The sequence below is a fragment of the Python bivittatus genome, unplaced genomic scaffold (assembly GCF_059951505.1).
Source record: "Python bivittatus isolate LINGU-HERP-01145 unplaced genomic scaffold, Pbiv_v1 ctg000480_np1212, whole genome shotgun sequence".
In the NCBI taxonomy this organism is placed as follows: domain Eukaryota; kingdom Metazoa; phylum Chordata; class Lepidosauria; order Squamata; family Pythonidae; genus Python; species Python bivittatus.
This window is the reverse complement of record NW_028277075.1, coordinates 57,882,927-57,898,382: the sequence shown is the minus strand read 5'-3', so window position 1 is coordinate 57,898,382 and position 15,456 is coordinate 57,882,927. Positions and strand designations below refer to the sequence as shown.

General features: G+C 35.0%; 1 protein-coding gene across 16 annotated transcripts in view; it reads left to right on the top strand.

The window, feature by feature from the left end:
* SOX6 (SRY-box transcription factor 6) overlaps positions 1-15,456 on the top strand; it is a 469,019-nt gene that overhangs the window by 215,972 nt on the left and 237,591 nt on the right. For 14 of the 16 annotated variants that reach the window (XM_088145996.1, XM_088145997.1, XM_025162930.2 and 11 more), the window contains one exon: positions 10,780-10,990. In XM_088145996.1, the coding sequence (XP_088002122.1) occupies positions 10,780-10,990 (211 nt within the window). Of the gene's footprint in view, positions 1-6,774; positions 6,880-10,779; positions 10,991-15,456 lie in introns of all 16 variants that reach the window. The other 2 variants (XM_088146001.1, XM_025162932.2) reach the window with 2 other exon arrangements.

Below are 15,456 nucleotides of genomic sequence, written 5' to 3'. Positions count from 1 at the left end.
CGGCCACCAGTGCACCCTCCTGCACCTGGCAGCAGCCACCCCCAGGCCCATTGCACTCGTGCTGCAGCAGCCACTTACTCACCCACTGGCCTGCTTGAGAGCTTCCTGGGACTTGCGACTTCTTGCTGGCTTCCCCATTGACTTTGCTTGTTGCAAGCCAGCAGGAAGTTGCGATGAGGTCCTCGTTTAACCACCCGTGATACTCACTTAATGACGGCAACAGAATCTGCATCACTTAGTGATGGAAATTCTGGTCCCGGTTACCATTGTTAAGCAAGGACTATCTGTATGTTGCCTGTATGACTTCTATTATCGATCAGAAATAAGTTGCACTCACTAACATTTTCTTAACTAGGCACTATTTCCCTGAAATTAGGGCTGCTGTAGATCACAAATTGTTTTTTCCAACATCAAAAGGACAGTTTCCCAATTTCTTTGTGAACTGATCTGTACTGTTCCGTTTTGACAAAGCTCCAACACAATATGAGTTATGACAATGAGTGTTTAACACCCACACATACCTTTGAAGAACAAAGCATCGGTGTTGTTTTCCTCAAATGAAAGGAATAACTAAAATGATAAATTCCTTTTCAAAATGCTCTACTAGCATAGAGAGAATTCCTTTCCCACACCTTAGGTGATCTTTGGCTCCAGAGACCATACATATTTCAGTTGTTTGCTTTAAAAAATATGATTTTGGCATTGGGTAAGGCAATCTGATATTGCACAATTTGCTTAGAGTATAATATGATACAATTGGTGTTATTTCTTGGGTAGTGTTGCATCAGGATATGTATGATATTTGGCAAGGCCTCAAATTATATGGACATGGACATCCTCTTTACTTAATAGAAGTCTTTCACTTATTCTGCTATGCAATACTCAGATACCCACATATTTTCAGGCTTTCCCCCATAACTACTGTATATGGGCTAAACATTTGCTTTTGTTAAAACAACAGCTGAGATCTCCATGATTCTAAAGCTGTCATCAGATACTGATTTATTAGTAATCCTATCCAACTTTAATTGCCCATATGTAGGTCAATGTTGGAACAAGGAGTGGAAATATATCACTTATATGATGTGAGTGCTGCAGGTAGGCAAACTTTGTAGATAAAGTTGTCCCAGTGAAGACTTCCAAGTGATCTGGAACTCTGAATGAACGTAGTTCCACAGAATATATATCATATGCTAAATACTACAGTTATAGGCATGAAAACTGTGTCCTAGCAGATATTTATGGTACATATATGTAGTTGGTATATCAACATTTTTAGTCATTTTTACACAGGAATCAAAACTAATTCTTGTGTGAACAAGGCAACTCAAGTCGCCTCTTGAGCTGGTCTTCGAAGTGCTGCTGTGTTTCACTTCTAACTGGTGGAGCAGGTACTGTGCTTCACTTCACCACTGCCAAAGGGGTTTCTGGGCATGCACAGAAGCCACATTAGATGAAGTGAGACAAGCAGTTAGTGCACAGCAACAGGGTCTTGATGCTTCTAATCAAAGCCCTGAAGCATAGCATATTGCTTTTCCAGACGAAATCATTCTCCACTCAATAAAGCTGTGTTTTTATAAATTGTTTAACATTTTTAAAGGATGTAAATAGAACAGTGGATCTGATCCAAAAGGCTACTTGTGTATAAGGGGATCACTTTCATCAATTTCTTGCAGCTATCCCTATGATTACCGAAGCATGAAAATTGGCTTGGGAGGAAGGAATTACCCAGGATGCAAGCCAATAAAAAGGAGGAGGGAAAGTTCTATTATATGTGTAGAATCCTACTTTCAGTTTTCAGGATTTAAGCCTACAACAGCATGTGCTCTCTCTCTCTGTCTCTCTCTGCGTATGTGAGTGTGTGTGCGTGTGTGTGCAAACTCAGTCCATTTAGTTAGCTTATAGTTCAATTTATGGTGCAAAGCCAGAAAATAGCTAATAGTGTATATTGCCAAGCTACAATTCAGGTCTTTAGGGTTAAAACACACACAAACAAAAGTCATTACAGTACTTAATTTACAAACTAATTATGAAAAATTGCAGAAGTCATAGAATGTCATAATATGTTGAGTCCATCTAAATGCTCACGATAGGAATCCAAAGGAAAAATATCACTTTTATATAGTTGTCCATGCTCAGCTTAAACACACCCCAAAATTCAAAACATCACTCTAACCTAAAAGGAAACAATCCACATTATGCGATAAAATGCTATGTGTGAACCAAGCCACAGATATAACCTTTACATTGATGTAAAGAGGCCCTGAGAGCCAGTTTGGTGTAGTGGTTAAGGTATCAGGCTAGAAACTGTGGGAGACTGGGAGTTCTAGTACTGCCTAGGCACAAAGCCAGCTGGGTGACCTTGGGCCAGTCACTGTCTTTCAGCCCTAGGAAGAAGGCAATGGCAAACCACAAACCACTTCTGAAATCTTGCTAAGAAAACTGCAGGGACTTGTCCAGGCAGTCACCAGGAGTCAACACTGACTTGAGAGTGCTAAAGTCAATCAATCAATCAAACAAACCACAGATTGTGTTGCATATTGGAGCATATCAGGCTCCTGGTAGGAATCTTCTAAAGGGAATTATATCTATATAGTTCCTCCATTCTGTTTCCGTTAAGAATGAATAAATCTGCAGCTTCAGAGACCAGTGTGAGTCTGGATTGCAAGGGCACTGGTTAAGGAAAAGGATTTTTTAAAGAATCATCACAACTTATTATTTTTTTTACAATTTAATTTAGAATATATAGAATTTAATTTAAAATGAGTTTAGGTCCTGCTATGATTCCTACTGTTCTTGAAAAAATGGTACGATTGCTTCATCACTGTCTATAAAATTGGGTTTCACTTTCTATATTTCACTTTCTTTGAAATACAGTTTCACTGTGAAATATATTTAATTCATATCACCATCATTTTATTGTCATGCCTAAGTCATGGACTTACAGCTTCCAAGTTTCTTTTCTTGCTTGTTTCATTGGCAGAAAATAAGTTTCTACCCATTTGGGTTATAGTCTAAATTAAATTGGAACACCATTTCAAAGATTGGGATATCTGAATATAGGGGAAAGTGGGGTGGAGGTATAATTGCAAATCTGAATTCAGGTAAACAGTATTATGGTGAAACAAACACTGTGTGACATGGGTCAGATTGCATACTAAAATATGGTCCTTTTGTTAATCTTTAAAAAAGGATAAATGGCTTTTCTAGGACAAACTCTAGTAACTGTTTACTTCCCATCCCTTGTAGCACTCTATGAAATCATTAAGCAAAGCACAAAAGATGGTGTCTAAAGGAAACGAAACAGAAGTTTCATGCAGTTAATTGCTCATGTCCCATTCATTTGGGATGATCCATAATGGATCTTGAATGTGTTTCTGTGGTTACTCCTTAAAGGATTAAAAATCATGATTTTTCAAGAAGTGAATTATAATTATAATTATGGACATGATGAATGATTTTTGTTGAATCATATGTATAGTTAGTGCTTTCTCTGTGATGTAAGAATGTTTTTAATGTCTTTCTTGATAAATGGAAGGCATTTCCAGCATTTTTAAAAGTATTGCCTCCTTTGTAGGTGGCAGCAACAATGCCATGTTAAGCCTATATTATACCAGTTTGTCATCAACATCATCTCTGAGATTAGTGGCCCTTAGTAACCACAGTTGCCCATTGTTTGTTGTTTGTTCTGCTGTGTGACACAATCACACTTTAATCTCTACATGTTTATAGTGAGATGGTATGCCTCACAATGTTGTCAACAGGCTAACCTTGTCCAACACATTTGACTTAGAGGTTTCTTTTTTACCTGTAGGTTAAATTCATGGGGCATTTACCTGATGGTACTTATATCCAAAAATGGTAATGCTGATCTTTTTATCCAAACACGGTGCCATATTACCTGCAGAGTAACATGCATTTGTAGTGAAACTGGGATAGTGGTATTGGAGAAGGGGGGAATCAATCAGAACATTACTCCACCGGTTACAAGGGTTCATTGTACATGTTAAAAGTGTAATAGCAGGAAAATTATATGTGTCTTTATAGGGAAGAGCCATAGTTGAATAGCAAGGCACATACTTTATAGGGGGAAAAAAATCCACGTTAAATCATTGGCATCTCCTACTAGAGCTGTAAAAAACTCTTGTTTGAAATGCTGATGCCACTCAGGGTAAACAATACTGAGCTAAGTGGATTTGTGTTACTTGGCTTTTTTGTTTTTCGTGTGCGTGTGTTTTCCTATATTAAAAATGTAAGTAAAATTATTAGTAGTAATGTATTACCATTAATTGATAATGGGTCTCATTTTAGGTGGAGAATCTTATAAACAATAATACTGTAATTTAAAAAAATGTCAAAAAAAAAAAAGCCAAAGGACTTTCCCAGAACAACTGATAACCAATGAATTACAATTCAATTCATTTTTTCTAAAGGATAATATCATGACTGGGAAAAAAACCCTTTCTATCCACTATGTTATAAAGATGTCTTTTTCTATTCGTTCCTAATGCCCTACAGCAGTAGTTCAGTCTTTCAAGCTGCCTCCCATGTGAAGGCCATGTTATTATAAAATACAGTAGTCTGCTATAGTATACTCATATTGTATGGTTAAGGACATATGCATAAAAATCCAAGAATGAATGTATGTGTATAAAGGAAATCTATAGTCACACATGATTTCATGTGACAATATATGTATATGAAATGGAATAAATCTAAGCGTCAATCTTTCTGGTATATATCACATATATATTAAGAATATACCATGTCTAGGGTGGTTGAAAATTGAATCTATTGGGCTAGAGTAATAACTTGGAGAATTATTCAGTTGATTTGTTTATAACCATACGTTGGCAAAATTAAGAAAAAGTTACTGAACAAAAAACATCAAACCACATTAGGATCTTAACATTCACAAAATGTAAACTGCAGCCAAGATCATACTCGGAAGGATATTTTAAGATATTTAGCACTATAAAGTTATACGAATACAGAGCGTGTGCTCAGTAACAATCATGTATTATATCAGATGGTCTTCATCAGTGTTTCTCTTTTTTTAATAGTAATTTTATTAAAATTTACAACAATAAAAAACTAATACAAACTAAAAAAAGAAAAAAAGAAAAAATAGAAAGTGCAGAAAAGAAAAAAATGAGAAAAAATAGAAAAATAAAAAATAGGAATATAGTAAGGAAAAAGAAAAGAAATATATAAAGAAATAACTTTCCCCTTCATCACAAGTATAAACAATTTTAGTAACTTATCACCTTCTCTTAAAATACAACAAATGATCTCTTCTTTCCATATCCTATCTCTTATCTATAAATAAATCCTTAAAAACCTAATCATTTCAGTGCTGATCAGCAAAAGTTCACTAAGGGTTACATATCTATTTTAACCTTGATTAAATAAACCAACTTTATATTCCTTCCTTTTACTTTCAGCAATCTTGATCTTTAGTCCCTTCAAATAATGTCCTAAAACTTTATTTCTTTTCATTTTTTCTATGTCCCTTCTCACAAGATTCTTCAAAGCTTTAACAAACCTCTTTTGTAAATCCAATACAGGAAGATTATCCAGGTCACTCTCTTGGTTTGTTATTTGTATATCCCTTTTAATTATTAAGACATCACCTGGTTTCTTTTGTATGTCCAGTGTAGTATCTTTTTCCATATCATTCTTGTAGCTTGTCATTTTTAAATCTACTTTCATATTAGTCTCAGTCTTGTAAAATTTGTTCCTCTTCCATAACATCTTTTAAACAGAGTCTATCTATAGAAGCAGACAAAATTGATTTCTGGGTCCATTGTTCAAAAATATCCTTTAGTACGTCCAACGTTAATATATTTTGCTCCATTCAGTATTAGTAAGTTAAATTTAAGTGTTCTCCTTTAATTTTTTTTGTCTATAATTTTTATTAATTTTATTAAAAGTTTTAAATAAAAAGTTAAAAACTAATACAAACTAAGTAAGGAAGAAAAAATAAAAAGGAAGAAACCAAAGAAAAGGCAAAAAGTGCAAGAAAAGAAAAAAAGTTGAAGAAAAATAGAAAAGAAAGAAAAAGATCTAAAGAAGTGGCTTCTGATATTCTTCACAGCAGTTATCAGTACAAATATATTTTAACCTCTCTCTCTCTAAAGTTATATCATATTACTCTTCTTTCTATAATCTGTCCTATCTAATCATCAAAACCATAAATCACCAGTTAATTTTTTCACTTTTACACAAAAAGGCCATAAGATGCTTCCAGTCACCAATAAATGTAGATAATGTCTTCTCTCTAATCAAAGAAATCAGTTTATCTATTTCAGCAAAATCTGTCATCTTCACCAACCATTCCTCCATATAGTAATCTCACTGCAGTAATCATGTATTGAAATCTTCCATGGCTTTCTTCTGTTTATTTTTCTCCTTTAATTGTAATCTTTAGTTCCTTCTAGTTCCTTCATCAGTGCTTCTCAACCTTGGGAACTTTAAGATGTGTGGACTTCAACTCCCAGAATTCCTGGGAGTTGAAGTCCACACATTTTAAAGTTGTCAAGGTTGAGAGACACTGGTCTGCATGATGGGCAGATGCTATCACTTAGGCAAATTTATTTTTAATCAAGTTACTTTCTCAGGTTTGGATCCCCAGTTTCTGCTGCAGCTACTGCAGCTTAGTGCTTATCATGTTTGTCTTACTAAGAGTTTGAAATGGGGCAGAAACAATTTTTTTATAGCACCATTTTTCTTTCACTGAGCTACCCACTTTACTGCTTTTTTTTTTTTAACCAGTTTGCCAGTGGACCATTTCACCATTCTTGCTGTCACTTGAGGTAGGAGGGTTTCACCCCAGCTCCTGAACCAAATGGATTTACCTAGGGCTGGACAACTAAGTAAGTAAGTAAATAAATAAGCTCCAGCATTTCAGTGGTCCACTGGTGGACACATTTTTTATTTTTTATTTAAAAAGCCCAGTGGAAAAGCTCAATGGAAAGAAAAACAACAATTTTAAAAAAGGTTGTTTCTACTTGGTTTTGAACTGGTAACCCTTCTCTTGTGAGGCAAATGTGATGATAGGAATCCTACTATTATAGGAATACCTATTGTAGAGATTAGCAAGAAAGGAAGTTTATTTTAAATCTAGTTCCTCTGTGTGCATTTTGCTGCTTTAATTCTGTACACAGCATTTAAAAATGGTAATAAACAAAAGCCGAGGGCTATTTTGGCACCGCGTAATCACCAGCATGAATAAGAGGCTGTAGTTTAAGGTCTACCTGGTTATGTGTACTAGTTCCCTTTGGGGAATTAAATGGGGCAGCAATTCAGTGTATTAAACCCTAGGAAGTTTCCTTCTGTGTGGGATATTCAGTTCAGCAGGCCAAAGTAAAATGATGGTGGAGGACAGAGACTGGGATGGGAAGGGAGGAGGCAGTTGGAGTAGAGGCATTTACCTGTAGTTATCATCCCTCCCTCTGTCAGAAAGTGACAGAGGCAATGTAGGAAAAAGCAGGTGGCGGTTGCCTTAGCTGAAGGTTAGTGGATTGAGGATGGCATTATATCTTCCTGCCCTCCAGAAATTATGGGTGGTTTGTGCTTCCACTGGGGCAAGTAGGAAGTATGGATCTGCCATATATTATCAGAACAAAATGAAGAAATGATTTTGTCCTGATATAATTGGCCAGTTGTTCAAGAAAGCTTTTATTTTTTGTCTGTTGACTGTCATAAAACTTCAGTATCCTGAACATTTAATTGAAATTATATCTCCACCCATGGTTAGGAAATAACTCTATAATGAAACAATCTTTATGATTCTGTTATCTGCTTTGGTGAATCAGAGAAAACAAATAGAACCATAGTGTACTGAGTTTTGCTAACATAATCAGTTAAGTTGTTGCACAGCTATTTTAAGTTAGCCTTTTCCTTGGTCAGATATTGGTTCAAGTACAGAGTGCTTTGAACCCTCATAGTCAAAAGCTAAGAAATTATGTAAATTGCAATATAAAAGTTAGAGAGCATTAGAGAGATATGAACTATGTTGAAATTTTTAAAATCTACTTTAATGTATTAATGAAGATACAACTATAGTAGTATTAAAGGAGCTAGAACACTAATATATAAATATTTATACTTTTCTGAATGAAAAACAGTGAATCTGGTTAGAATTGGATTGGATAGAATTCCATTAACCATGGGAATATAGATTTTATCTTTCAGTATGAAATAATCTATGAATCAGTAGTGTGATTTTATTGAACTAGAAAGAATTCCATAAATTATAAAGAACCCATCTATTGAAATATGAGTCTCATAATTCAGCATATATAAAACTAGATCTTGATGAAGGAAAAGGTAAATATTTAGCAAAAAATTAAGTCTGGGCTCATTCATTGATTTCCATAAATCCTACATCAATTTCTAAATGTGGCTGTATATTCTACACAAATATTCCCTGAAAGCAGCATAAAAAAAAAATGTCTAAACCTCTTTCATAACTGTCTTAGTAATTGTCAGACGCACTACACAGACCAGACCAGGAAATCAACTCCACAGGAAGGCTAAACTACTTTTATTGAGATTGGCTATAAGAACAGAATGTTGCAAGTCTGATTGTGTTCCCCTCCTTCTTATAGTTCAGTGAATTAGGGAAGCATCTCCTTGAGCTGCTTCTGAATGTTATCTTGTTGTTCTGGACTTAAAAAATGTTTTAGCCCCTTTTGCTTAGGTGATGTTCCTTCATATCTCCATCAAGGTCATTTTCCTTACTCTCTACAGTAATCTTAACCCATTTTGGTATATGTTCTCAAACTGTGGGTGAAAAATCAAGGAAGTGTCACAAGCAGTTTAGGGGAGAGTTGCAAGACTTGTTTTAAACATGATCTGTCTTCTAGGCAAAGTGTGAGTACTGTTAAAAAGGGTCTTTTACAAAGTGGGGATGAGTTTTAACAGAGCTTTTGCTTTGTCTGTGCAAGACATGCAACATCAAAACTAGCTCCAAGCTTTGTTTTCCTCTTTGCCTTTGCAAGCCCTCAGTGGGCAATTGTGGTACTGTAAAATTTGAAAATCCCTGCAACATATAGATTAAAATGAAATAGTTAAACCTAAGCAGTATAATTATTTCTTGCCAAGCCCTAACCCCAATGAAACCATTAACTGCACAAATTTATTTATCATTTTAGTTGGGGGATAACATAGGGATAATATTGAATCAGGTTTAATTTTTAAATACTTGGAGACTTGGGGAGTACTATGATCAGCTAGGCTGAAATAGAAATAACTAACTCCAATTTCAGGTGCCTATTTATCTTTCAAGGTCCATATAAGTTTTATGAAAAATTGAGCCCTGAGTACTTATATTCTATATTAATTCTTTATTTTGTTCTTAATGTCCAAAAAAGTGTGATATGTTTTGAAAAAAAAAACCACCTTATTTTTAGTTTTTACGAAATTTATAGTCAGAAAGTTTTCATTCCCGTTGGTGTCTTAAGTATATAAGAAAAATGGTGCCTGTCCTACATCAGACTTTGAAGGATGTCCTACCTGCCACTAGCGATGATGAAGCCCTATTACTGATAAATAAGTTCCAATAACAATGAGGCAGAAATGTATCTTGCTTTTACAACCTGTTTGTCATTGTTTTATTTAACAGTGTTGACCACAATGTGTTGAAGTCCTATTTGGATAAACAAGTTTCAGAACAAACTTCTGTTCTATCTTCTGTCCAAAAGTTGTTTTTCCTAATTTGTCCCAAAACTGTTCTTTGAAATAGACTTTAAAAAGATACTTTGTAATTAAGGAAATGAATTGGCAGATATTCATTCTATGTAATTTAACTATGAAGAAGTGTTCATGAAAAGATAAAAATTATTTAGCATTGTGAAAACAATTAATTGGAAAACTTTTAGTAACTAACTCCTACAGAAATTCATGTACACATTGAGTTCTAGAACATATAATGAGTTAACATGTTGATGGAATGACCTTACTGAAATATGTCATAGACTTGAGTTGAATTTTCTTAAGTATCAATTCACTTATTTACCTTTGCACATTCAGTGCTGGATGGCCTCTCATGGGATCAGCTAAGCACATCACACAAAAGTGTTTCTTTGCCCCTTGTGGTATAACACCATCATAGTTGGAGTTATGCAAAAGCTTCCAAATAGTGATTTTTAAGGCTCTAGAGAATGAAACCATAGCTGAGGTACAGTAGCTAACAGACAAAGCTTGAGAAATTCTGAAGATTCTGAGCTTCTGACTGAGAGAAGGCTTAAGCAGAATTATTATTAATGTTTCCTTCATCCCATGCCTCTGACCCATGCAACTGTAAACTATACTGAAGATTGGGTTTCTGTGTATTTGTTGGGGGGCATCATCAGTCAAGCAGGCAGTGGAAGAGCTGATAGAGAGGACATGGTGCAATTCTACCTACGTCTTAAGCTCAGTTAAACAGCTGGTCATTCGAGGTACATAATATCTTTGTTCTGGGCCATGAAAATTCTCTATTTCAAGGACTTCCCAGTTTCCTTGAATCTTAATAAATAGTTGTTGAAGCCTTTGCACTCTTTCTTTTCCTGGCTAAGACTCAGATGATAAATAGATGAATTCTTGAGGGGCCAGTCAAAAGCATAGTGAGGAATTAAAGTCCTTTTTATCAACAGCAAAAATGAAACTGAAACTAAAAATTGATTTAGCTCAGCATAGTATTTCAAAACATCCAGTTGCTTTTGTATTATACCAGAAGTTCTTGATAACAAGAAAATGTTTTTAATCTTATATTATTGTCTTCTTTCTTTACAGGAGTCAGAAAGTAATAAGTTATGTTCCTTATATTCCTTCCGAAATACTTCTACCTCACCACATAAGCCTGAAGAAGGTGGTCGTGATCGCAGCGAGCTAATGACCAGTGTTAATTTTGGAACTCCAGAACGCCGCAAAGGAAGTCTTGCCGATGTGGTGGACACCTTGAAACAGAAGAAACTAGAGGAGATGACGAGAACTGAACAGGAAGGTAAGTACTGATTAAACATATATGTTTAATTTCTATCTTTCAATCATATGAAGAATTAAAAGTTAAGGTGAATCTATATTTGATGCCCATTTATAGAACTACTACTGATTTTTGTGTATTGTGTTTGAATATATTCATACTCATTGGACTTATGAAAGATTATATTGAGATATACACATATTTTTACTGGTAATTCATTAGACAAATTTCTGATTGAGATTTGTGCACAAGGGAATAAATGACATGCTGATAGTCAGATAGAATCTTCTTTAACAGTGCAGGAATTCATCTAGTATCTTTGCTTCATTCTACAATCTGTGTTTAATGCTTTGAAGAGATCTGCTGTTTGGCCAAGGCTGACTGGATTTGGGAAGGAATGCAAATGAAGAACAGTTATTGCCTATGGGGATTTCTCATTCTCCAGTTTGGGGGATAGGCTTCTCATGTACCAATGAGAACTGTTTTAAAATGGCAGCATGAGTCTATTGATAAGCTTCCAAAAATTCAGAATGTCCTTAAGTGAGGTCAAGGTTATGAAGCTTTTGATAAGTGCGGATAAACAACCACCAGAGCATGTTTTTGTACTTTGGGTAAGTAGGTTCTATTAATAATCTAAGTTGCAGTTTCTATGCTATATTTTCAGTAACTTAAATAGAATTTAACCAAAAGCAATTATGTGTTAAATTAACTCTTTGGTTGTTTCCCTTCATGCAACTCCTTTGTGTTTTGTTGGATAGTTTGTGGTTCAGTTGTGAACCTCTGGATGAAGAAGGAAAAAAAACCCTATGTTTTCCTCCTATATTGGCTTACATACTACACTGGTTTATGGTATCTTTAAAACATTGTTTGTTACAAATGGCCACGGGTAGAACATCAGTCTTGGCATGCTTCAGAAGTGTCGGATTACAGATCCAAATAAACCACAGCCAACAGAGATGACTATGATGGAGTTGGAGTCCAACGCAACTGGAAACCATTAAGAATAGACTTTTCTGATGTCTTTGGATCCAATTCTGAGCACAAGCTCAGGCCCATATATTTTAATGGCAAGGTAGAAGTAATTCAGAATTTTTACATTTTGCGGTTGAAGAAATGATGTGGCAACTTTATAAGTAAGGGTAGAATAAACTATACATGGGAGTAGATCTAAGACAGATTCTACATCTCTTTCTTGGCTTAGTTTATATGACAAGCACATAGTTAAATCTGTTCTGTATAGGTGTCTTAAACTTCACAACAGTGATAATGTCTCAGATTTTACACAGCCATCTGTCTTTAAATTTAGTTTTGAAGTTCATGTTTGCCTTTTTTCCAGATAAGTTGCTGGCTTCTTTTTTATGGCTAGACCATAGAAAATGTTTTAAATTTATTTTCGTATTTGGACTCATCTTTTACCAAGGAACTTTTTAAATTGTTACACATCATACTGCTAAGATTTGTTTCATTTCTGGGGTTAATACACAGATTTGCAAGATTCATGTTTCAGTTGTAAACATTATTTCATCTACCTCTTCCCCCTAATATATATTAGTATCTTCCATGTTATTTCTCATATGTGATTCTGCCATTTTTCTTTATTAGCTTATTTGGACTTCAGATAGTTTAGGCTAAAATGCTGTACTGACCCATTTAACAGTAAGTCCCATGGACATCACTGGAACTTACTTCTTAATAGACATTTCAAAAAGGCATTTATGAGAAAGTGTTTGAATTTTAGTATGCTGACTGGACTGTATTCCTAGCAGATGATGAAAACTGAGTCAGTAATCAATTAAAAAAGACACTTTTGCATATTTATACATATTATTCCCTATGTATTTAATGTTGTTTACTTCTTTCATTTTCATATTCTTGAGTGGATTCTTTAAATGAGAAAATTCAAATATCTATTTTTGGAAAGAGGTGCTGAATTTAGAGCAAATTACAGTAGGTAATGGCAGGATTCTCAGATATTATGCTCTAGATATTCAGATATTGTTAGCCTTTTTTCACTGAACAGGAAAATATTTTAATTTGGTGGGCATATTTAGTTGCTCATTAGTTTAAGATAACACAACTTTAATGTACCCAAAATAACTGACAAAATTTAAAGTGTAATTAAAGTAGAATAAACATCTTTCATTAGTTGAGCTTATAAATAACTATCCATGTCTTGTACAGAATGGGAATGTATATACAAACCTGCCATTTTGTATGCAACCGTTGCTTTCAGTTGATCTGTATGGCCCTAAAAGTTAATTGTTCAGCAACTAATTTCAAAATCAGCTCAAAATAGTTAAAACTACTAGTTTCAGCAAGATACCACATTTCTGTAGAGCTGAAATGACCACATTTTTAAGGTGCTTGGCATTTCCCATATTACTGTATATGTATGAATTCAGGCCTCAGTGATTAATACAACAGGTAATGGAATGTATTGATTATAACTAAATAATTTTGATTATGATATGAAGTCAGAGATGCCACAAAATGGATATAGAGTTAGCCAGGCAAACTTAATGGATTCACATGACTTGAGGATTAATTAAGTCTGGTTAGTCACTCAAATATTGTCAGCCCTTCAGCGTAGGCCAGGTCAAGAAACAGGCACAGCAAGGATTCCAGGAATAGGGTAGAATGACAGAATCTTGAAAGCCTGATAGAGCTTCTCTCTGCCCCATCTTATACACAACAGAATCAAGCTAGGGTTCTTTTGAGTTACTTCTTGCGCTTGCTTCTTTCTCAGGTCTGAATAATCTTTTCTGAACATTAATCCTTAAAAATTCACTCATTCCTTTCCAATCCCAGGGCCAGGTCTATACTCCTTTACAAATAAGCATTAATTGCACATTTTCATTTATGAAATGGGGGGAGATTACACATATCGTCAGGACATAGTTGGCTTGACTGTGCACTTCAGCAAATTATTTATATTTTTCAACTTCAGAATTATATTCTAGAGCAAATTTTGTATATACAAAGTGAAGTTTGTATCTTCCAGATTCATGAAATGATACACAAATGAAACCAGTAACTTGTTTATTTAGGGCTGATGATCAGCTAGTTGCCCACTGCCGCAATTAACCAGGGCAGCCTTCCAGTTGCCTTTACTTTTAATAAACCTATGATCCACCTTCTGTGGGAAAAAATGTTCATGCGCTGCACTGGTTGAGGAAAATTCTTTAGACAGCTAGATAGAGACTTTAATTATTTATATTATTTATATTTATTGAATACATAGTTAATGACCAAAGAATTACAACATTAGTTACCATCTCATATTGTGGAGGTCAACATGCCCTGCCTAAGAGAATATAGCCCAGTTTATTAACTCTGGTTGTTATAATGAATTAAATGGCAAAGTAGCGCTTGTAATCTGGGTCACTCTGTCTGTGAAAGGAATAGTGAGTACTTCAGTGTAATGTACAGCTGTTTTAATCTCCTCTAAATAATAGAGCTCCCAGCAATATCCTCTTATATGTATCATACCAAAAAACAAAAGCTTTGAAATTTCCTGCATAATACTACATTTATGTATCCCATAAGTGGGATTGTGCTAAGTGCTAATTCATATGAGTCTCAAAATTAGAAGAGGAAAGAAGGGAGCCACAAAACAAATTGGGCTGAAAACCAGCCATAGTGCACTGCTTACAGCTTGCAAGAATGTGGCATGCTGCAGTCGAGATATCATGACACAGTTGTTAGCCCAAGTGCTGACAGTGGAATCTGACCCAGCTTGTCTGCAAGACAGGCAAAAAGCTTGTTCCACTTTCTGTCACAGGCTCCATTTCCAATTAGAAAAGGGATCTAACATTGCTTACAGCATAATTTGCGGTTGCTCTTCACAGCCTCCAACCTAGGGTACAACTAGTAGCCTGTACCCAAAGTTATTGGCCTATGTACCCAAATCCTTAAGCAAAGATAAAAACTTTACCAGATGCTCAGTTTGGTTCCACTAATGAAGATGTTTAACTCCATCATGAACCCATAAATAAACCATTTATTTATTTAATTGAGTTTTGTGATCTCCTGAATCCACAACAACGCTGGGCAGCTCACAATTAAAAAAAAAAAAAAAAAATGGAAAAATTACACAACCAACCAGGAGAGCAGAGCACCAACCATAAACCACCTACAACAGAAGGGGGCATATGCAAAATTCTATATTGCCTTTTCTTGTTGTTCTGTGTTATATTACTAAACTACAGATTTTCTAGATTCTTTCAAAGGACATGATTAGGTGCCAGATTCTATATGTTCTGACACATATTACCATCTACAGATAGATCAATAAAGCTCAGTTTTCAGTTTTGCCTGTTTCTTTCAACTATATCATTCTCCACTTCTTTGCTATGTTGGAATTATTTTCCTGATCTCTTTCCCATTAATCCCAAACTGAGCAAAATATTCATATATTTCCCTTTAAGGGACTTTTTTTTTTCTTTGTGGCAAAATAGAAAATGTGGTAACATTCCTGCTCTACTGCA